General features: G+C 54.1%; 1 protein-coding gene across 13 annotated transcripts in view; it reads right to left on the bottom strand.

The window, feature by feature from the left end:
• EXOC6B (exocyst complex component 6B) overlaps window positions 1–23,641 on the bottom strand; it is a 274,926-nt gene that overhangs the window by 206,201 nt on the left and 45,084 nt on the right. For 12 of the 13 annotated variants that reach the window (XM_035324205.1, XM_035324197.1, XM_035324203.1 and 9 more), the window contains 4 exons: window positions 20,413–20,460; window positions 18,728–18,818; window positions 18,575–18,620; window positions 14,602–14,806 (listed from right to left, as the gene is read on the bottom strand). In XM_035324205.1, the coding sequence (XP_035180096.1) occupies window positions 14,602–14,806; window positions 18,575–18,620; window positions 18,728–18,818; window positions 20,413–20,460 (390 nt within the window). Of the gene's footprint in view, window positions 1–14,601; window positions 14,807–18,574; window positions 18,621–18,727; window positions 18,819–20,412; window positions 20,461–21,351; window positions 21,358–23,641 lie in introns of those variants that run through there. The other variant, XM_035324207.1, reaches the window with a different exon arrangement.

Raw genomic sequence — 23,641 nt, 5'->3', positions numbered from 1 at the left:
CTGGTAGGCTCTCGGAGGAGCAGCGGCACGGGGCGAGCTCGCATGCGGCGCTCGCAGCCCCCTAGCACCAGCTAACCCCCCCTCGGTGCCCGGTGCTGCGGGGATGGAGGCGTGAATCGGAGCGGCTGAGCAGCTCCGAGCAGGCACGGGGGCAGGAATCTGGCTCAGGGATCACAGGGCTCGGCCACAACAGCAAGTTAAGGCAGGGCAATCGGTTTTCCTGAGCCCGCTGCCACCCAAGAGCTTGTCCACGCGACCACTGAGCTGATAGAAGGTGCCTCCTGCAGCCCCCCGGTGCTGAGCTGTGGGCTGGGGGCAGCCTGCTGAGGTCCTGTGCAACCACACGCAGCTCCACGGAGCATGGAAGGGTAGGGGGACACCGCGTGCACTGCCCAGCCGGCCGCAGGCTAGGAGGATCCGGTCCCTTTCTCACTGCTGTTTTCTTCCTCTGCACAATTTGCAGTTCCGCAAGAAGGAGGCAGAGAGCGGAGGAGCAGGCGACGTGATTTAAGTTCCCGCTGGGGACACTGCAAGGTGACCTGGCCCCCTCGGCTCCAGTCAGCCACCAGACCCCCGGAGAGAAAACAGGAGGGGAATACGCCTGCAAGGCAGGGCAGCCAGCTTGGCACACGGGTGGAGAACGGATGGCACAGCTCCGCGCTGCCACTTCCACAACCTTACCAGGTCCTTACGGGTGAAGGCGACGAGGCAGCACCAATTCTTCCAAATTTTAATGAAGGAAGAAACAGAAGAGGCCAGGAGCAGGCAGAGCAGCACAAAGGAGAGCAAAAAGCGGAACAAGATTGTGCTGGAGGGAAGGCGAAAGGGCACCGAAAAAGAAAAGGCAGCAGAAGGCACGAAATTCACAGGTGCGTTGGCCAACGCAAGAGCGAACCGGCAGGGGGAAGATCAACGGGAGGGACAGCAAACTAGAGAAGTATGGTTCTGCTTAGCGTGCCTCCTCGGCTGCTGCACACACCCCGATCTTATACAACTCCGAAACAGCTGATGGAGTAAAACTGGTTTTCGGTGCTGATGTCCCTCCTTTGTGTCATCTGGGCCTTCCTAAAGCCTCTCCTAGTGCTCTCCTGAAGAGGAGTGACCAAGGCACTTAAAATCAGGAACACGAAGTGACCAAAGCTGTAACCAAGAGAAACACCCGGGGACGAGGCGCTGGCCATGCTGACAGCCCCAAGGAAACACCAAAGGCTCCACGTGGGCCCTTCCTGGAAAAAGTTTCTATCGGCGACTGGAAACGCTGAACGCCAGAGGGGACGGCTCGGATCAGCTCAAAAAAGCTGTTCGAAGCTGGAAAAGAAAAAACCCTGGAGCAGGAGGTCCTCCAAGAAGGAAGGCTCTTTTCTTGTTTGTTTTTAACGGGCAAACAAAGAAAGCTGGCGTGTGTAAACCGGCACCAGTGGGAAAAGGCAGCTGGAAAGGGAGCCGAGCCCAGCGACACCTGCACACAGCGGCACCGTGAGGACAATGGGAACTCGCTCGGTCTCTCTGATTTAGGAAAACCTTTTAGGCACTAACGTCCACGTGCACATCTCCGTCCTGCTGCCTTACACGCAGCACCAGGTGCTGCCCAAAAGCCGTGGGTGCTTTTCTCATCGAAGCCAGCCTGAATCAAGCTGGGTCAAGCACCTCGCAGAAGCACCTGCATGAGAAATGTGTTCTGGCACGTTCCTGCTCTTGGCTTTTCCTCTCCACGCTCCTGGTGGCGACGTTCCTCCTGCATTTGCTTCCTAAACCCTTCCCGAAGTCTGCCCGGGGCACAGGAAGGCACTGCCCTCTGCGACTGCTTCTGCTCAAGCTCTGGCAAGAGCTGAGGTGCCAGGAGCTGCCCGGGACGTGCTGTGCTCACAAAGGAGACGTAAAGCAGCAGGAACGGGAATGCGTCAGGACCCACGGTTTCCTTCCAGTTCTGCACCGAAGGCCCAGCTAAGCGTGGCCCAAGGGAATGCCCCGTATCGCACCGGGACCATCTCTAAAATAAAAGTTAACCCGCTTCCAAACCTCGCTATTAACCCCTACTTGATTAAAATAAATAAATAAACCACGCCGTATCAAACTGCTAAACCACATCCTCAGCGAGACAGGGAACCGGAGGGAGCCGTGGTGGGGCCGGGCTCCTTCCATCCCGCGCCGTGGGGAGCACACTGCGCCTCCCGGGGCACGTCCCGCGGCTCCCAGGGGGCCGTACCTGCCCTCCTTTCTTCTCTCCCTTTTTTCCATCTGCTCCGTGGAAACTCCGAGCCGAAGGACACGACGGGGCAGGAGGGGGGAGCGCTATGATTTCCATATGGGCTGGGAAATAAAAAGGGTTTCGATGGAAATACCATGTGAGCGGAGGGCTCGCACGGGACCTGGAAGCGCTCGTGTGCGCGCACGGCGCAGGAGGAATGCCCCAGCAAGGCTTTCCCCCCTTGCGGAGCCCGATCCTGCCGAGACAAGCACTGGAGCCCTACACTGCAGCAAGACGTTTCTTTGCATGTCGCTTGGCAGATGCAGCTGTGGGGCCCTGCCAATTCACCCCGAAGCCCTCCGTTTTAATCAGGATCACATAAAGTTTTAACACATGCTTTGAAACGCGCACCAGATTCAAAGGCTCGCCTCAAGGGGGTCCTGCTGAATAACGCATACCATCCCGGCCGCTGCTCCTCCAGCAATTATCTTTCAACTCTGGCTGAACCACTCGAACTGTCAACGCCAGCGCGCTGCCAACCGGAGGAAAGGTTGCGGGGTCAGAGCTGGAAACAAGGCTCCTCAAGGCTGGAGCGCGAGGAGAGCGGCACGGGGCGTTTGTTTATCCTGCCGCCTGCTCAGGAGGACCCCCAGGGCGCTTGGTTAGGGGCTAGCAGCACCGCGAAGAGCGGGATGAGGGGCTGAGAAAGGTGATCAAGGAAAAGGAGCGCCGGCGTCCGCAAGGCGAAGAGGGTTGGGACGTGTGCACCTCGTAACCGGCAGCATCGCCACCAGGGCCAGGAGCTCCTGATCTCGAATCCCAGACAGCACCGGCCCCGTGAACCACGAGCCTCCCCACGGCACCGCCGCTGTCCGCTGGGTCACGGAAAGCGCTAAGGAGATAGGGAAGGATTGGGCAATACAGAAATTGTTAGCCTGGGGGAGGATTTCAACAGAACTGGAAGCAAGAGAAAGCCTCGCACGGAGTCTCTGGCTCGCCTGGTGCGTTGTCAGCTCGTTCCAAAGCAGTTTCCAAACTGTTCCTATCAGGGGCCAAAGATGCAACTGAGCAAAACTCCCCCAGGAGTAATTACGGAGCAAGAAGTGGGGTCAGTCCATGCACGGAGCACCTGTTTGTCACTCCCTGTCTGCAGTTTCTGCCTTGGTCTTCCTGATCCCACCCAGGCCCGCGGTCCTGGAGCAGCCCACAGCCTCACCACGGGCTGGCAGACAAAGCCGTGCAGCTCCCTGCGGCACCGTGCTGGGGCATGAAAAGGCAGCCCCGTAAGCAACAGAGGGAGGCAAAGCGGTGCTTTCTCCGTCTTCAAGTCAGCGCTAGGCCAAGGAAATTAGTCCTCAGTCTCTCGAACAAAACTGCTGCTGTGGGTTTCCTACTCGGAGCCAGAATCCGCGACGAACCCAGAGCAGCGGCAGATGCAGCAGGGAGCGCCGGGAAGCTTCAGCAGTTACAAAACGTAAAGCCACGTTGAAAGGAACTGCAGCTGGACCTCTCGGGCATGAATTAATTCAGAGCTGCAATCTGTTCCTGTGCTGACTCCAAAAACTGGGTCTCAGACATTGAACGGCAGCGACCAGCGACGGAAGCAGCCCCCGCCAGCAGCCAGCACTGGCGCTGAGGCTCGGCACAGCACCAGGAGGGCTGCGGGGAGCTGGTGCTTCAGGGAGCAGCCCTTTGGAGGATCTGGGCCTGGAAAACCCGGTGCCACCCAGACACACACACCGCTTCTGTGAGCCCCGAGCCTGTTTTCTGCCCAAGACGCCCAGCAAGAGCTGAAAGCACCAGAGGGAAAGGGGATGCATACGAAGCTGGCCCACAAAGGCAGCTCGGCTGCACACAACTCGCTCTCCTCTGAAGTTTCGGGCTTCAAAGTCCACAAAAATGAACAGGTGGATTTTTTTTTTACTTTTATGATTATTTATTTCTACCCCTCCTTGACCCTTTCGCACATCACTTCCGAGGCAGATCCAGCTGCACGCAAGGAAAAATTCACCAGTGACCAGGGAAAGGTGCAAGGGCTGCCGCAGCCCTACGTGGACGCCACGTGCTGCAGCTTTTGCTTTTTATTTTAAGGCCACGTCGCTGCCAGCACAGCTGCCCCCAGCCCGACAAACACCACCTCTGCACAGTACCCGGCTGTACGACACGCAGCATTTTCCAAGAAAAAAAAAAACAGACAAAACCCAACATCTTGGTAAGGTCAAGGAGAGCTTTGACCTAATGCACTGCGAAGGCTCGCCGAACACTGCCCTGAACACCTTGCACCGGCCTCGTCTCCGTGCACAGAGGTGGCCGCTGAGCCCCAGGCCCTGAGTCCCTCCAAGCCCAAGGGCTCCCAGCGTCACTGCCCAGGTCTTGGGGTGCTGCAGGCACCGCTCCAGGGTCTGGGACTGAGCTCAGTCATCCTCCTGCCATGAGACACCCGGGCAGAGGTCAGTTCCCAGCTGAAGACCATCACAAGCTTTATTTAATGAGCCCTGGCAGGATTTATTTCTACCTATCCTGCTTGTGTAGGAAGAAGTGTGCAGAAATAGCTACTTCCAGTAGGAAAAACAGCAAAAAAAAGCTACCATGGGCTGCATCTTCCACCGAGGGAAGTTAGCCAACCCCTCAAACATACCAGTAGCACCAAAATCGGTGCCCCTCCGGCCACTGTACTGCAGTGACGTCCTTCAGAGTGCCATCACCATGCAAAATGAAGGGAGCGAAGAGCAAAAGGGCATTCGAGCACTTGCATCGAAGCCTCCCTTCGGACGCAAGCTGCCAGCAGCCGAGCAGATCTGGTGCTGCAGCTCTGTGTGTCCTTTAAAGCTTTATTTCCCCCTGGACGTGACAAATTAAACCGTGACCTTCCTTGGAGCACCTTTCGCAGCAGCCAGGTACAGGCGCTGGTTTCTCCGTCCTGTTTAAAAGCCCAGGGGTGGCTCTCTCTTTGGTCAGCAGGGACTCGGGTCCTCAGCCCGTGCCATCAACAGAGCACACTGCAGCCACATTCGATGCCTGGGGAGCTGGGGAATCTCCTTTCCCAGCCTAAAATACCTTCCAGCTGGCAAAGGGAAAGAAAACCGTGGCCTCCCCTTCGTCCTTTCAACCTAGAGGGACTAAAGCAGACAAAATCCCGTTACATCCTTACGTTTCGCTGCTGCTGGTGCAAGGAGACCGTTCAGCCACCACGTCCTCCACACTGCAACACGCTCTCAGTAGCGGCTATCGCCAGCACCTCCGTCCTGCAGGGCTAAGGCACTACACCCGTATTGTCCTGCTGCAGAAGGTATTCCTCTGCTACACGCGAGGCTGCACAGGAATCAACCCTTTGACGTACTCCACGATCAGGCTCCGTGGCTGCAGCGACAAACCAGATGGAGGCTCCTCAAGTCGAACGAACGCGGCGCCGTGTTCGAGACGTCCTTCCCTCATCCGCCCTCCTGAACCTGTCCAGCCCGGGAGGAGACGGGGAGAGAAACAAAGCCCATCTGTCCTGCGGTAACCTAAGAGCGTTTTCATCCACACCCGAAAGCTGTTCTGCATTTGCCGTAGATGCGAATTAGAAGAGTATGTTGGGAGGCTTCAATGACCTGAGCCTGTCAGCAGAGCTTGGTATTTAAAAAAGAAAAAAGGGGGGAAAAAACAGGACTGAAGGAAGGCTTGGGTTGCCGAAGGATTTCGCTGGGTGATTCCTGCATACACCCGTTCGCAATTTGTACGGGAGAGTCACTCAGAGGGCACGGCACAGCCTCCAGCCCTCTCCCTGAGAACTCAGCCTCAGCCCTACAAATGCAGCCCTACAAACGTGTTTCCATCTCAGCAACCCGGCTACCAGAACCCCCCGGCACACCGACAGCGTTTCATACGGCCCCTTCCCTCCCCCATCGCTTGGGGACGGGTCACGGCCCACGCACCGAAAGGCGAGGGCTGGGATGTGGAAACGGTGCCGCGAGGACGCCAGGAGAACATCCCGGAGAAACGACCGAGCTCCCAACCACACGGGCAGAGGCTGGCTTCAGGAATCGCGCCGGGACTGGAAGAGCTGCAGCGCCCAGAAGCATGAAAACCCGGACCTGACACCTCAGGGTGTCACCTTGCACACAGTGCCAGAACCGTTTTACAGCAGCGTTTGTCATTTGCCACCTCCACAAGATGTTTTACACCTCTGGAAGCGGCTCTGGGAACGTACGTGAACCCCAGGAGTGCCCCCTGGGCTCCCCTGCCACGAGTGCACAGCCGCAGCAAGCACGGAGCCATCCAACCGTGCCGTGCAGGAATCTGTCACCAAAGCCACTCGAGGAATTCCGGAAGAAAAATAAGGGAAAAAACGGTTAATTGAGAAGCTTTATTAGCAGCCATGTTACAACGAGCCCGAGCCATCTAACCGAAAGCTGAAGGATTCACCATCCTGGGCAGCAGCATCCTGCCGAGAGCGATCCCCAGCGCTCTGCGTGAGCCTGATCCCCATCACCCTCCCAGCACGGACGTCCTGCCCAGGTCCCCGTGCTCCTCCACGGCCTCCCCACGCGTGGTGTATGCCAGAGCCACCACACCCCGCGGTTTTAGGGGGCTGAGGTCGGCCCGTGCTGGCTCACCTCCAAAGCTGGCACGGCCAGGGGCCACCGGTGCGCCAGGCAGCGCCTCCCTTTAAGCAGCTCTCGGGCTCCGTAATTAAAACCAGGCAAGATCCGTGAGAATCACAGCACCGAATGCCTGCAGTCGGGGCTGAACAGAGAACTTGAACGGCACCTCTTCTCCCAGCTACAATGCAAAAAGCGTAAAGCGGTTACTAACAGGTTACTAACAGGTTACTAACAGGCTCCAAAAAGGAGCAAGAGCTCCTCACGCCTCGGCTTGGCACCGCTCCTTCAAGCCTCGTGTATTGTACCACGTCTCCTGCCAGCTGGAAGATAAAGGACGAATTTCAAGAATCGTCTCTGGATTGCAGGTCTCAGAAGGCCACCACACAAAAAGCCGGTCCAGCACACGGCTGCCCTGTAGCTAAACTTTGGGTTGTACGAGGCAGCCACGTCCGCAGCGCGGGCTGGAGACGCCGCTGGGGACAGCACGGTCCCCGTGGCCGTCAGTCATGCGCGTGGTGAAATAAGAAAGGCGCGTGATTTAGCAGTTTCATTTCTGAGGTCATGAAAAGAATTCAGAGGAATACCCGGTCATTAATAAAGCTCCTATAGGGTATAAATTTTAAATGGAGACTGAAAGGCACAGAATTCCGCTTAAGTAAACAGAGAAACCTTCCGCAGAAAGCCAGGAGACGTCGGAACGAGAAGGCCTTTCATGATAATAAGCACATTTGCACTCAAATTACGCGATGCGGGAAGGAGGAGAGAGAAAGCGCGAGGAAGCACAAAGAGCTCCACCAAAGCGCACCGGGGAGCAGAAGCGTGCTTCCATCTGCAAATACCCCTGTCACCACCTCTCCACCATCACCCACGTGTGCTGCTGGCCCCCTGTCCACCCCTGCAGAAATCCTCGTCGCTGCCTTTGCCTGTTTTTCCCACTGGCGGCCGCCCCATCCGCCCCGACCCCACGTTCCGAACCCGAGCTTGTCAGGCTGCCCCAGCTCCACGCGTGCCGGGAAGCCGAGGGATCACATTTAACCTCCTGGCCGGACGATCCACTCCAGGATCCGCTCCAAAAAAAAAGGGGGGTTTCCAGTTCTCCAAACATTTCATGTCCATTCCTTCGCCTCCCTCGGTTTTCGCCCCTCCGGCACGCAGCCGAGCATCCTCCGGCCGTGAGAGATCTCCTCCGAGCCGCTTTGGTTTCCGCAGGCGAGCTCGGGGCTGAAGGTGCGAAGCAAGGGACACAGAACCGGCTGAATCCACGCGTGCCCTGATGGATTTGGGCAGGGAAATTGGGGCAACATGAGCTGGAGGCTAAGGGTAAAGGAAGGACGTGCTCCCCTGCACCATTCCCCACAGGAGCTCAGGGTGCACATGCGGGCAGCCCGACAGCTCCCAAGCCCCCTCCTCACCCCTGTGCTGCCGGAGGGCAGCGATCCCTGCGCCCTGCTCCCCATCCCGCCCGGGGCAGGGACAACCCGAGGCAGCCGGCAGCTTGCTTCCAGGAACCAGGCTGTCCCCAGTTCCCTACAGAGCACGTTTCGTCTCCCAGAACCATTCAGATCGCCTCTGATTCAAGAAAAGAGCAGGTGGGTTTGGTGGGCGAATGCAGCAGGGGGAGGCGGACACGTCCCCGCGATTTTACTTAAAAAGCTTTCAAATTCAGTGACAGGCGTCAAGAGACGGCGTCCAACGTGCTGCTAGAACAAAAACCTCTTCAGTGGTTGACTCGACTCTAAGTTGCCAAAGAGGGTAAGCAGGAGATGCTGAGGATAAATAGCCTGGGGGATTCAATCCTATTTATCCGTCTTCTAACAACAAAAAAAATATGAAGGCACTTGAAAGCATCTCAGAGCTCACACAGGTTTAATTAACAGTGGCGGTAATCGGCGTTAATCATTTCTCCCCAACACCAAAGCCCCCCCGTTCCCTGCTGCTTCACCCAGTTTGTCCATTTTATGAGCTTCTTCCCCCAAACCTGCAGGCTGAGATCACCAGCCTTCTAATCCAAGCAGCCCTCGAGGACACATTTCCTTTCGTCATATTTTAATAGAACGAGTAGACAAGCAACAGCGCCGAAGATTAGGAAAGTCTCGTTACCCAGTTTTGCTAAAAAAATAAGTTTCTGCTTCACAAACCTGCCCAGAAGGGGAAAGGGCCACCTGCTCATCCCGAGTGCCGCTGTGTAAATACCACCCCGCCACCAGCCACCCGGCTGACCTCTGCGGGAGGCTCCCTTCCTGCAGCCGGGGCTATAAATTTCCCGTGCTTTTATTAAACCACTTTATTTTCCTTTTTTTTTTGTTGTTAACAAAAACCCTTGGCACAAGAGGCAGCGCTCTAAAGGGCCGGAGGCTTGGGTCTCAGGGTGCTTTTGGGAGGCTGCACTGAAACACCGGCCCTGCGGGGCAGGCAAGCGCGGGGATCTTGCAAGCAGCACGAGAAACCTCGGGCTTGGATCTGTTGAACCCAGCCCACGAGGCAGGGGAGCCTCAAATCCAAGCACACGAGACTTTGGGGGAGCGTGGGCTCTGCCAGGGGACCTCTCCCAGTAGAAGGTCGCTCCCCGCGCAGCGCATCCAGAGACGCAGTTAAATCTCGTGCTCCGAACTACGCACACAGAGCACAAACAATTCCCGTATGCGCCGCGGAAGATTACGTAAAGTTACCGAGTTTCAGAGATGGGGATAATTAAGAACACTGCACAAGCTGCATTTTCAAGCATTTTTTCGGGCCATCAAAAGGCCACCAGGCAGTATCTGGAGTCTGAGAAAATGGCCTTCTGTCCCCCGCCGCGCTCTCGTGGCTGGGGGTGGCGTGCATGTGTTTGCACTTACGAGGAGCAGGGATGGGACAGGATTTCCCAACAAGGCTGGAATCGCCGCATGCCACGTCTCTGCTTATCACCAGCAGCTCCAACAAGCTGCCTGACAAAAGCTCCCTCGGATTTCTGGCTACTGCTGAAGCAAGCTGCAGCGGGGCAGCCCTGCTGCGAGCGGGCTCAGCCTGGGGGACGCGGTCCCCCTGGGGGACCACAGCACCCTGCCCTGGGGGACACGTGCCACCAGCATCGCCTCCTCTTCTGGGTACACTGTGCTGGTGAAGCTGCGTGACTGAGGTGTGTTTTTGGGGATGCATGACCCGGACAGGCCAAGCTCTCCCCTGCTTTCCCTACCACCTACCTCCCCTTCGTCCTTCTCACGCCCTTCTGCGGCACGTGCCACCAGGCTGAAGCTGCATCACGTCCCTCTGCTGTCCCTCGTGTCCCCTCCGAGGCCAGGAATCACTGATCCCTCAACTCCCCACCGCCCACAGAACCCCTCGGCCACCACCATCCTAAAGGAGGACAACGTGTAGTGGCGGAGATGCAAAACGGGCACCGCTGGGCAGGAAGGAAGCTGTCACCGTAAATCCCCCTGCTGGGACCCACAGGTAAGGGAAGTGCTTGGAGCAACCAAGGAGCCAGGCTCCACGCGCCGACAAGCTGACCACAACCCCTTTTTCTTCCCAAGGCCACTGCGCAGAGCAGCAGCTTTTTTAAAAAAATGCAACCTTTCCATTTAATCCTTACCGAAATGACACAGGGGCACCTTCATTGCATGCTTTTATGCATTCAGAATTAGGAAGTGTTAAAAAACCGCCCGCGGATTCTGAGGACTTGCCACCAGCAGATTGCTGCTCCTCTGTACTGCTAGCAAAAACGCACGGGAAGGTTCAATTACAGCTGTAAGAACCACCGGCAGCACAGAGCTGCTCTTAAACCACGTGCAGTGCCCCACCAGCTTCAGCTGGAGGTCTCCCAAGTGCCTTCCTACAAAAAGAGATGAACATTTTAGCATTTAGCAGCAGTTTCGCACATCCCTGTGCAGGTCTTTGCCTTATTTTTAAGCCTGTGTATACGCTCACGTTGCTGAGTTGGTATTTTTCTGCCACTGCAGGAAAATAAACCTGCGTAAACCTCACCCTGTACTGCTCCAAAAGCGACGCAGACTCCCATACGTGTTGCCAGCAGAGCAAACAGCACCTGACAAAAGCACAGCCCTTGGAGCTTGTCCTGCATCTCCACCTCTTAAACAGCAGCTCTGAGAGCGCATCCTAGCGAGGCTATAAAAAAACGCTGGGCTGCCTCCATCTATTTGAAAGGCATGCTGAGCGTTCTGGCCGTCCCGCCAGACGTTATCCGATAATGGCTTTTGGATTGCTTATTCTTGGCCCCCTGTGTAGCAGCGCTCACGGCTTACCCTCGATGCTTTGCGCAGCACCATCCTAAGTGACCTCTTCCACATGCCTCGCATATTTCAGCCATTAAGCTGGATAATAAAGCCACATTCCGGATATCAGCAAGTGTTAAGAAGATGTAATTCATCCCTGGCAAGCCCAGAACTCGGATCTTGTTTTAAAAAAAAAAACAGAACAACAACAACAAAACACACACACAGGTTCACAGGGCCAAAGTCCAAAACGAGTTCAAGCGCGCGGAGCTCCTTCCATCTGCTCCAGAGCCGTGTCACTAAGCACAAGGGCTGGAACGAAGCAGATCCCCCCAGAACCACAGGTAATAAAACTCAGGCTGAAAAAAAAAAAAAACGAGGAGAGGAGTCGATGAGAACTCATCGTTTGTGCTCTGAGGATATAAGGTTTCTCGGCGCGCTGCTCCCCGCGTACGGCTGACCCCGGGACCGTCTCACTTGACTTCACCCCACGGCGGCTTTCCTGTCCAAGAGAGGGGCCGGCGAACTCCCCGCATCCTTGACTGCCGGCCAGAAACGCAGCCACGGCTCCGAGCACTCTCCGACAGATCATTCTGATTATCACAAAATGAAATTTTCAGCTCTTGTCATCATCAGCCTCAGATTTGTAATGTTACAAAAACACGATTTCCTTTCCCCATTGTATCAGCCCCTATCCCATTCCCGCTGGTGAAATCAAACAATTTTAAAAGAATTTATATGATGCTAATTTAAACCGAATGCATTTAGCTGCCAATCGCAGTTCCCCGGCTCTCCCAGGCCTCCTGCCAGCTGCGCTCCGCTCCAGAGCGGCTATCAATCACAGCCAGCAGACCGAGGAAAGAGACCCAGTGATGCAAGGAGCGATACTGGTAATTCTGGCAGAGGAAGCCCTGCCCTTTGCTTTCAGCACGGCGCCGTGAAGTGACCCCACGCAACGGGAGGCTCGGGAAGCTTCAGCTCCTCATCGCCTCGCGGCGTTCAAGCAGCCCGTGACGCTTTCGGCAGGAATAAACCTAGCACGTTGCTCGAATTCCAGCGCCGCTTCCAGCTCGGCGTCTGCAACTGGATGCGGCAAAGTTTACCTTCCTCTCCAGGCTGCTGGGTGGGAACGTCACATATTTCCTGCTGAGGAGCTGGCGAGCCCTCCCTCGGAGATAGCCGCGGTCCACGGAGGGCCACGAAAGCCCTGCTGCAGCCTGCGCCCTGCTCTCACCCCAGAGCAGAAAACTGGGACGTGGGAGAGACTGGAAGCGTTTGCCAGATGATGCTAAAAACGCCGAGATGTTGTGTGATGCTCCTCGCCAAAGCCCAACTCACTTTATCTTTCGTTAGCATCTGCATTTAAAAAAAAACACCTTTTCCACTTAAGTATTTTTGTTAGCTACATCCACAGACTGAAGCTCTGCTGTGCCCGTAACAGATGCTGGCAGCATCAAGGAACAAAAGGAAAAATCATCACCATCAGACCTCACTTTAGAAATCCTTAAGGTCCAAAGGGGCTGGAACTGAGCAGGCGGTGAAAGGTGAAGGACTTCTGCAAGTGGAAAACGATGGCAAGGAGCAGGAACAGGCGTGTAACTGAGGTCCGAGCAGGGGCCACAGCCCTAGCCGAGAGGCTACCTACAGCTGGAGAACAAAGGACCAGCTTCGGGAAAGCTGGCGGTGTTAGCAGGGGAAATAAACAACGAGCAACAAAAGGCTGGGTGTAGAGAAGAAGCGTAACGCCTAAAGGTCGCAGAGGAAGAGGAGGCAAGAGGAAAGCACACACTCGTTGGGGTTTCATTCAGACACAACCGCTTGCGGGCTCCGAGCAGGAGGTCAGATAACGCAGTACTGCAAAACCAAGCCCCTCCACCACAAGACAGGAACAAGGCGAGTAAATATTGCCCTTTCCCCAGGCCTTCTCCCAGCTCCTCGCTGTTGTCACGTCGGGCACGCCTTGAGCCCCAGACGTCGTGCTTGGGTACCGACCCCGCAGGAACCCGCTGAAACCACTTGCCCGGTTTCTCCTGGAAGCCGTGCAAGTTTTGCACAAGGAGCTCCCAAGCTCTATCCCCCACTGGATGAAGACCCAACTTTTTTTTTCTCCCTCCCCTATTTCAAGCCCCCTGCTGGTTTTTGAAATGATAAATTTCTCAAAACTGGTCTGGCCAAGCAGCAAAAAGACGTGCCTGAACATCCACCCGTGACCTCTCCCCTGCCCAAAGCCACATACCCAGTCTCACCCTCCCAGCGTCACAGCGACAAGACTGGAAGATACAAAAAGAGGACACATGCGCATCCTCTTACATCTGTAACTGCTGAATATCCTTAGCAGGGTATAGAGAATTATTTATTTAAAGTAGCACATCTGCTGCACTACTTGGGCACCAAGAGACAAACTGAACTTACTCCTTTCCGTCCAGAGCCACAGAAACCAAAGGATAATCTGTTCAAAAGCTTGGCTGCCACGACGGACTTCATTTTATTTTTGGTAACCTGCTGTTCTGGAAACCACTGCCCCAGGTAAACGCCTGGAGCCGTCCCAGGCACTGGGGTGCCGCAATGACAGGATGCCCGGATCAGCAGACGTTTCCAAAAGGCTCAGAGAACCTCGTTTGATTTATGCAGCGACTACCAAAAATGTTTGCCGAACTCGAAGAGACACAACAGCGTATCTCCAGAGCTCTATTACGTCACGTAAGGGTTTGCTTTCCCAAAATACTAGAGAGAGGTTGAGAAGACGAGGCACTAGACACACCGTAAATGGGATCGGTTAATGGAAATCCTCGAGCTTGTACACTTAACAGAAAGGACAGCGTTTGTAAGTCATTTATCATCTTGTGAGAAGTTACGGCAGGAATCTTTCCCAGAAATCAACCGCCCCGACCAGTCGGTCGCTATCAGAGGAAACGCACCTCGAGGTAACGTTTCGTTACCAGTGGATTTGAATTTCACCAAGAAGTTGGTTTTCACAGACGCTGTGAGCGATGCTCTCCAGATGTGACGAGAAAAACCGTACTGGAACTCAAAAGTGGAATACTGACGAGGTCTGAGAAGAGGCAATTCCACTGTAATACAAGCACGGCTACGTCCAATTAATCAGGCTCATCTTTTACAGACATCGACTGCTAGGCAAGTACAAGCAAGCCCCAGTCAAAGTCTACCCATGAGAATGAGGTTAAGATGCAAAAATTGAAAATCCAGCTGCAGCCAGTATGGGTACTTCCATTGCTTTACTATCAACCTGGGGAATCAGCACCTCTGTCCCCAGCTCTTCCAGTTCTCCCCAGGCAGGGCAGCACAAACGGCCCCGCTCTGCTGCGTGGAAAACAGGAATCCACAGCCCCTGCGCCCCCCAGGCCGTGGGGCTGCCAAGAGTCCGTGGCAAAGCACACGCAGGAGAAGACGACGACAAAAACAAACTGCTGTTTTTTCAATGGGATAAAAATCAGAAAATCAGCTCCAGCAGCAATTACAGACCAATAACTTTTTCACCTTAAAGTTGCTGCGAAGCCTTTACTGCCTTGGCAATGAGAAGACAGAACTCGGGGTAAGGTGGCTGTGAAACTCCTTCCAGAGCAGCTTCCCTCCACCGAACAGAGCGAGTCCTTACCTGCTTCATTGCCGTCTCCCCAATCTTGTCGGAGTGCTTACGGATGCTCTCCAGGAAATCCTTCAGGTCTGACATGGAAACTTCCTTTATCTCCTCGCGCAGCTTTGGGATGTTATCCACCATGATCTTGCAGAAGCGGTAGTGGCTCACCTGCGGCAGGTAGGTGTGCTCGAGGTGCTCCAGGGTCTTCAGCGCGGGGTAGTGTCTGTGGAAAGCAAGCAAAGCAGATGCAGAAGCAAGCACAGCTATTTCCACCTCTCTTCCACTCAAAAACGTGCACTGCACATAAATAATTCAATAGATTTAAGAATTTCAGCTCTGTCTGAAGATCTTGGCATCCAGGTAACCCTAAAAGCACCATTTTCCTTTCCAAAGAGAGAAGCAGAGGCACGCCGTGGTGTCCTGATGCACAGGGAGCAGCAGGGCAACGAGCTGCCTGCACCAGCTGAGCCAGCCCAGCTCTCGCCCACGTGCCTGCCCTGACGCCCCAGACTCCGGTGTCCCCAAGACCTCCCCAGGGGGGACGGGGGGGGTGTCCGGAGCACCCCACGGAGCACGGGGGTTGCTGGGTGAGGGATGGGGCACGTACCTGACCCGTGCAGCCAGCTGTGTGTCAGTGTACGTGCTGCGTGCGGTGTCCACGTGCGTGCCCTCACCTCGCTACTGCTCGGGCCCATGGCTGCAGCAGCCTCAACTTGGTCACCTCAAGGACTGGGCAGCCCCTAACAGTGAGGTCCCATAAAACAGTAGGATGGAGATGAGAATACACAACATGCCACAGGCTGACAAACTGCTATCCAACACGTGCCGGTACCTGCTACTCGCATGGATGCTCGTTATTCTGTTTGAAGTTCCCTGGGTATGAGCACTCCGATTTCCTGGGGTGCAAGCAGTCAGCCCCCACCTGCCTTCCAGCCCTTCAAATGCTGCTAAGCACCACTGAAAAACACTTCCCACCCAAGGGACCTTTTTATTTAGATAGAGATGAAAACACGACCCCACGTAACGAGACCGAAGGATGCTTCTTCTGCGAGGTCCCTCCTTCGGCAGCTCCTGTGGGACCTGTGGTGCCCATGAGCTTTGCAGTGCTGACAAGATAACAACTTCAGGTGAAGCCTTAGACTGCAAGAACCCCAGCGCCCCTTCCTTTACACACGACGCATGCTTTTACATCTCGGGTCATTTTAAAAAGGGCTGTGTTAGGGTGAGGAACAGCGTTTAGTCCTAAGCATCGTGCTAGGGCCACCGAAATAACCTGACGCTCAAATCCCCATTCCAAACAACTCTTGCCTGAACTCCGGGCAGGTCCGCGGGGAAGTTATTTTAACCCAGAGCTGCCTGTCCTGGTAAGAACACCAGAAGTTAAGCGGATTAACCCCGTAACCCGGTCAGCGTTTATGCCCCGGTGAGGTATGAAAAGCCATGTGCAATAAAACGCAATCCTCTCCGGAGGGAAACCTCAGAGAGCCAGAAATTAAACCAGAGGAATAAACACACACTGGGGGTTTGGTGCATTTCAGGACTTTGTTTGTTGAACTAGAAGAAGCTCAAACGTGCCCTGCGGGAACAGCGGGTGTTCATTGAGGGGGTCGCCGACCGCCTGCCGAAAACAAAGCCCGAAGCACGTGGGGGCAGAGCAAAGTGCAGGCGTGCAGAGCCGCAATCGCTGCGAGCGAAGCCGAGCCGCCTGGCGCCGTGAGGCTCCCCACCGCCGGCTGCGAGGCAGCGATGCCCCAAACCGCTGCACGAGCCTGAGCTTTGAGAACCAGCCTGAGTTTTGAACGCCTGCTATCGGCCACCCCAAAGGGGCCACCCCGCAGGACCACTGCAGCAATGAAACAGGAATGTTTGCCAACTGGGAATGGGGCATTTCAATAAACTAGAGGTTCAGAGGGTTTTTTTTTCTCCTTCTGGAAATAGCCAGGTCCTGCTCGCATGGGCACAGCCCTACAGAGGCTTCTCGGCTACAAGCAGGATGAAATATTCTCATTTCTACTGCTGGAGACCAAGTGACCCATGGGGAAGTGAGACAGATCCCTTTGGAGGCCCCCAGAAATGGGAGGCACCCCCAAGGCACACAGCCTCCACGCCGCGTCTGAGCCCTGGCATTCATTTGTCAGCAGGATTCACGACTAGCTCACTGGCAGGCTCCCACACACAGCTATCTGCATCCTTTCTCCCAGGGTCTGGCAGAGGGATTTTTCTCATCACTTTCCAACGAGCAGCCTTGTGTGTCCCAGACGCTTGAGAAAAAAAAAAAAGTTCTTTCTGTCATTTCCTTAAGTTCTGGACAATGGAAGATGAAACGTTTCTCTGCATCTCTTCTCTCTGCTGGTAGCACGGTCACTCCTCTGGGTTTGGACCGCGCCGCGCTCCCCGTTTCCAGTTAACGGTCACAGATTCTGCGTTGGGAAACGCTCCCATTCCTTTTATCATGCAGCAAACAGCACGTCACTCTTTTTGTCTACCTTGGAAGAGCTGAGTTTACTCACCCAGAATGCAAAACCTATTGCTCCTCCGAGGCTGTGCACTCAAAACCCGGGACTCAGGCTAGTAACCGAGCCCCTCGCTGGCCATCCTGAAATGATGGATACGTGGGACCGGGTGCAGACACAGAAATATTTAATCTGTTGTGCTGCGTTTGGTGAATGAAGCCATCAAATCCAGACAAAGAAAGAAGGAGAGGGGAAAAAAAAAGAAGCCAAGGGTTCAAATATTTCTTAAATGTGGCTTTCAACTTCTATTTGTTTCAAAATGAACCAGTCCAATAAAGGAAAGAAAAAAAAGATGCAGTTCTTAGAACCAGACCCTGGAAACACTACCCAGAACGAGGGAACCGAGCAGCATGTGGATTCCCTTCAGAAGTTCACAGCACTGTGATCAGCTCAAGCTCCCCACCCCACATCTGTCAACGGGTAAGCCCCTCACTGTTCCCACAAACAGCAGAAAAACAGTGGGACGAGCTATAGAGTGCCTGCTCTGCTCTGAGCCACGCAGAGAAGCAGGGAGAGCAGTGCGAGGAGCTACCTAAGCTCCCTGTAACCTCTCTGGCCAGCCCCACTTGCACGATTCACGCTTATCTGTTTATCCTGGGCACCGAGGACCACAGGGATCAGCGGAGGCAGGAGGGGAAGTGTAAAATTACGCCTAGCCAATTAGTTATCGCCTTGTTGGAAACATCTGGTTTCTCCTGTATTGTTTACATGATGGATGGCAGGCACAAAGCAGGCACTGGATCTGACTGCGCTCCCCGCGTGGCATTCAGCTGGAGCCCACCGCCCTTCCCGCTGACCTCCTCCAGGCAGCTGCTCCTTGCCCAATTTGCCACCCCCAGGGCTACGGCGTGCCTCCGAAGTGCTTAAACAAACCATCCCCCAGGACCCCGGCCACGAATATCCCGGGCCACGGTTTAATTCTTCAGCATCGCAACAGATGCGGGGTGGGAAAAAAACCTGGATTTATAGCTCGTGATTTCTGAGCCACTTCAGTTCAGCTCACTCTCCCGAACCATTATTTCGATCCCAAAATAAGCCGCGTGCCTTCTCAGCAGCTTCCCCTACCGCCCTGCACAACGCCTCTCAGGTCTTTGGCTTCCACTCGCGTTCAGCGGCTTCTCTCAGATCAGTTTTTGTGTTATGGCAGCCACAGTATGACATCTAGTAACGCGCAGGTACTGAGCCGTACACTGATTTGGAACGTCCACCACAACAGGGAGCATCCATGGAAAAAAAAAAGTGAACGTCTCCCTTAATCAGAAAGCCTAGCACGAGATCAGAGCCTGCTGCTGTCCCGGTTCTCCTACCACAGGAGGCCGAGCCGTACTGCGAAGACACCAGCCAGAAATCACACAAGTTAACTCGGAAAGGGTGATTCCGAATTCCTAAGTTTTGAGAAGCTCGTTGTTTAATTTAATTAGCACCGAAGGGGTGCTTTCAACTCTTCCAGTATAAACATCGGTCTATGTAAAATTTACCTTTTAGATTTCATTTGCTCTCGCAGTTTGCTGTACATCTCCAGGACTGGAAAGAGAAGGAAAACACACGAGCGTTGAGACGGGAGCATAAAGCAAAGAGATGTGAATTAAAATAAACAGCTGTACAAATAAAGAGCAGTCGCAGATCCTCACCAGGAAGACACAGCGTTAGCTTATCAACCGTCGCTGAAATATTCCTCTGCTGCAATCGGCATTGCTTCAGCTCTTCCATTGCTATTATCAGCTTTGGGGGAAAAAAAAGGAAAAAAAAATGTCTCACCAAGAATAGTAAACAGACAGAGCAGGGAGGATATAAACTGCTTGGCACTTGGCATGAACGTCCAGACAGGAGGCTGACAACAAAGCCGGCTCTGATAACGGGAGAGCTCCCTGAGCATTGCGCAGCATCGCTGAAATCGGGAGGGCAGGCAGCTTCGGGTGGTTTAATCAACCAGCAGAAGCACTCCCTCGCCTCATTTCAAGCGAGTAAGCGGCAAAGCCAAAGCCTTCAAAATACCAGCCTTGCAGCACGTCCTGTGAATTCCAAGCATGATTTCCCCCCTCCCCATCTTTTTTTCCATCTCTCCCATACTCCCGCTCCCTTTGCGAGCTTCTCTTTTCTAGCCCTGCTAAAAGGCAGGATGTGGCCGCTCGCTCCCGGGGGAATTCTTAGCATCCCAAACCAACCGTGAGCTTTAGAAGCTCCGTCTCCAACAGCAAAACCTACGCATCTGGACAGCGGCAAAACAAGGATCAGCCACCAAAAACATCCTTAGTTCTGCCTCGTCAAAGGGGCAGGTCACAGTTCTCCAGAGCACTGACTTGGCTCCACAGGGCCAGAACAACTTTGTGAAGTCCTTTTCAAATCCCCGGCTATTCTACTTCAGGAGATGAATCTTCTGCTCTAAGTACCAGAGAGGTATTGGTTCAGGGGAGAAGCTGCATTACCTCCTCCCCACAGGGCATTTTTATCTTTGGTCTCTAATGGAATAATTGCTCTGGCACAGTCCAACGTGGCGTTTTCTCGTTTGTTTGTCAAATGCAGGGCAGCTCACCGAGCCGGGGATGCCTGCGTGTCCTCACAGTGAAATGCAGCCTGGCTGCCCGGGAGGGCAGTTCAGGAGGAAAGCAGGAAAGGTGCAAGGAGCAGGGCATTTCTATGAAATAGTATGGAATACGGGTAGGGCAACGCAATTCAACAGGAGGGAAGGGAAAAGAAGGGAATAGGACCATGCCTGGAAGCTCTCTCAGATCTCTGAGGCACTCAAAAAGCTTCAGACATCAGCGCCTTCGTGCAATACGCAGCCGTCACCCACCTCTCAAGCCCCTCCAGCCTGCTAACGTTAAGATGAAAGGACAGAGGAATGAATGTGGTCAGAGGCGAATCACACCCAAGGCACGTTCAATCATCTTTCTCCATGCCTTGGTGCCTCTACCCATGGGGCTCAAAAACCACGCCGGCTTTAACTGCTGCCACGCTGCAGCACGGAGCAGCGCAGAGTCTCCAGCTCGCGTGGCCGCCGCTGATCCCATCTCAGGGCTGAAGAAGCGAGCCCACAACTCGGTTATTGTTGTCCAAGGGCTTCCTGCTTTCCAGGTTTTCCCTTCCACTAGCTTCCAATCCACACGTGGTAAAAAGAGAGGAAAATCACCTCCCACCGCTCACACAACTTACGCTTCACAACGAGATGAGAGAGACGGGAGAGGGGCAATGCCCGCCTTGACACCAGCGCCAGGTTAACGCTCAGCACTTGCTGATGCTCCGTGCAATTCGCCGCCAGCAAGCACGGCCACACCACAGCAAAGCAACAAGGACAACAAGCGGACGCATCACTTACTTCTTTCCCTTCGTTCTGCAGCTTTCGGTTGGTGTCCGTCACTTGGTTCTGCAGGGATATAGGGGAAAAGAGAAAGAGCACGTCTGCACGTGAGCCAGGACGAGGCTTTTCGCAAGAAATAACTGCACATAAACACCCTCACACTGCTTCCCGCACAGCATTCTCCTGCCTGGCATAGAACAATTTATTAACCGAGCAGGTGCCAGAGAAGAATTTTCTTCCCTGTTACTGAAGGAAAGTAGGAGGCAGCAGGAGTTAACGCTGCTGGCACAGCCACCTCGAAAAGCAGCAGTGCCGATGGACCAAATCCTGTACGTGAGGGTTCTCCTCTCAAACGCTACTTTACCTAAGTGGCAGGACAGAAATCACCTCCTGGAAAGAAATCTCCCCTACCCAACGCTAAATAGATTATAATTAGCCTTTAACTCCTTGATATCACAGGAAGAAAAGTCTTCAGCGTGGGCTTTACGTACGAAGTCAAACGTTTTCTCTTAGACCTTCGTACTCATCTCTCACCAGATGCCTCCTCCCGGCTCCCACATTTTATTTATCGGTTTATTTTAAAGGATCGCTTGATTTCCTTGCTCAACCGTCTTTCTGCATCACCCTACGAAGCTAGGGCTCGGAGTTTAAAGGTCTCCCACTCTGCAAGCCCGCAGGTTCCCTGCACAAACAGGAGCCCAGCGCTTCAGCCCTTTACGACCCGTGCATCTGTTTGCCTCAGTGGGAACACGGGGGAGAACAAAGCTGCATTTTCAGCTCCTCAGGACAAAGAAGCAGCTTACGCGTTGTTTAGACAACGAGCAGAAAGATGACTTTGGGAATTCTGAGTACTCGTGCAAGTTCAGACAGGAGGAGGTTTGTAAACAGAGATAGCATCTTACAGGGACCAGCTGGGACGGCTGAAAAATACACAAACGTTCAAGTAATCATGCCCACCTTCAGGTTTTTAACAAAAACAGCCAATTATGAAGATAAATACCACCAGAGAATAACTGCGCAGAGTTCAGGTGCCTCATGTCAGTGCAAGACTAACACGCCATAAAACTCCTGGGGGCCCCCCCCCCCCAATAAAACTCTCTTTTTATAGACATTAAAGTTGTACATTTCAATTTCCAGGCTCATCCCTGGAAGATGTCTCGGAGGTTTCTCGTTCTGCTCAGACCTACTGGACCGTGGAAACTCCTGCTGGATTTCAAGGGGCATCATCGAGTTTTATGAAGCAGTTCACGCGGTTCTGGGGAGTTCTGCTCAGCCTACACACAAAAATTGGTACGAGAGGTAAGACGACTGCAGGAATTGCAAGAAGGAGCTCTCAGGGTACATTCAGGAGCACAGCCCCCTGCCACCACGTACAGCAGCCAGGAATTCCGAACGAATTCGCTGCCAGTGAAGGCGTCCATGAAAAGCGTTCTCCAAATACCTAACGGAACACGGATGGTGCGTGGAGCGGCAGCAAGAGCAGAGCAAAGCAGGACAAGTTTCAAGGTGTATCCAAAGATAACAGCCGTGGCTCTCTTTTTTTCAGCACAGCACAAGGCAAATGTTTCAGATAGATGGGGAGGCTTTGCATTAATATGTATAAAACTGATTCAGGATCCCATTTGTTTCCTGCCGATTGCTGGAAGACCCTGAGCAGTAACGATGTTCCAAACTGGTCCACGTTTGAACAGGAGGTCTCACACGGGGAGCTTGGTGCTGCTTCAAGGAGCAAAGCCATCCTGCCTCACGGACCTCCTTTTGTGCTTAACGCTGGCCGTGCTGGCTATTTGCTTACCCCGAGGTATGCAGAGGAGCCATCCCATCATCTCCCCGCACACAATTTCACTACAGCATCTGCATCACATTGCTCCCCCTTCTGCAGTAGCTTCAGCTCTCCTGGCTGCCTGCCCCGTGCAAGAAGTGCTCATTTCCTTTATGATGTATTGAGACTTTACAAGCAGGAGCCCAGCATCTCTTCCAAGGATTATTTTGTTTTCCTAGATCCCGAAAAACCCACCAGGAAAACGGAATCCATGTAGGGTAATTTTAAACTGCTCCTACAATAATGCCAAGGCTGCACTGGTCTTCTGTTCAAAATAAGGAACCATCCCAGCTAAGGCACAGCGTCAGGATATGTTCTGCCCTGGCACCCTGAGAGCTTTCGGGAGGCAGGGGGTTGTGCTTTGGCTTCTTCTCGAGATCCACATCCACACATCGAGAAGAAATCAATGCTTATTTCTAGAGATCTCCTGCAGACACGTTGACGCTGTTCAGACGAGGAGATTTAATAATCGAAGACAGACGCCCAGCAAGGGGGGGGGGACCGGCAACAGGTGGGCACATGCGAAGAATGAGACGGCGGGATCACGGAAGGGGCTCGCGGGATGCTCAAGTTGTTAGTTCATCCATCTGCACGCGGAACATGTGGCACCGAGCAGGGCTTTTGTTCGGGGGTTTTTAGCCGACGCTCTGCTATCGTTTAGAGAGCGTCAGAGTGATGAGAGAGAAGAGCAAAGGGCGCTGGCGAGGAATCCTGGGAAGGGATGCGAAGGGCACCGCTCTGACCCCGCGCGGCTGCGCTGGCTGCGTCCCCGCTTCCAACACCCGCCTGCCCTGGGTTTTCACGTCCTCTTCCTAAGAAAGGAGGGCTGGCTGCGGAGCAACCCTGCGAGTCAGCTCTGAACATCCCGATCCGGAGGGAGCACGCGAGGACCAGGTTAATTACCCACCACCACAGCCACGTTCTCTTCCTTTATGCAGCCCCTTTGGGACTCCACTGCACGGCCGTTGCGTTTTTAGGTCACCGCCACATTCCGTGGCGGCAATATCCACCGCTCGGGTTGGCATGGGGAAGGTGAGCTTCCCTTTGCTTTACGCCACCTGCCTCCCTTTATTAGATCTGCCTTAATCTGAACGCTGCAAGCAATAAAAATCGCTTCCCATTCATTTTCTTTCCGTGAGTCTTAGCTTTGTAGATTTTATGACCGAGCACAGCAGTACTGAGAACGTTAGGAGAGAAGATGAGACTTGCAGATGGCTTCTCCGAGAAGAGCCTTTTATTAATTGCTGGTCGGCAGTGGCAGGTGTGGAGCACTCACCTCGGGCAGAGGCAGTCAGCTGCACTAAACAGGACAACAGGCAGCAGCTCTGAGAAAGGACCCGGCGAGCACGGCGAGCCAAACTGGAAATCAGCCCGTGCTGCGCTGCTACCCAGCGAGCAAGCATCAGAGCGTGCAGGGACAGAATT

This window comes from Oxyura jamaicensis, chromosome 4, assembly GCF_011077185.1.
Source record: "Oxyura jamaicensis isolate SHBP4307 breed ruddy duck chromosome 4, BPBGC_Ojam_1.0, whole genome shotgun sequence".
Classification (NCBI taxonomy): domain Eukaryota; kingdom Metazoa; phylum Chordata; class Aves; order Anseriformes; family Anatidae; genus Oxyura; species Oxyura jamaicensis.
This window is presented reverse-complemented; position numbering and strand designations above follow the sequence as displayed.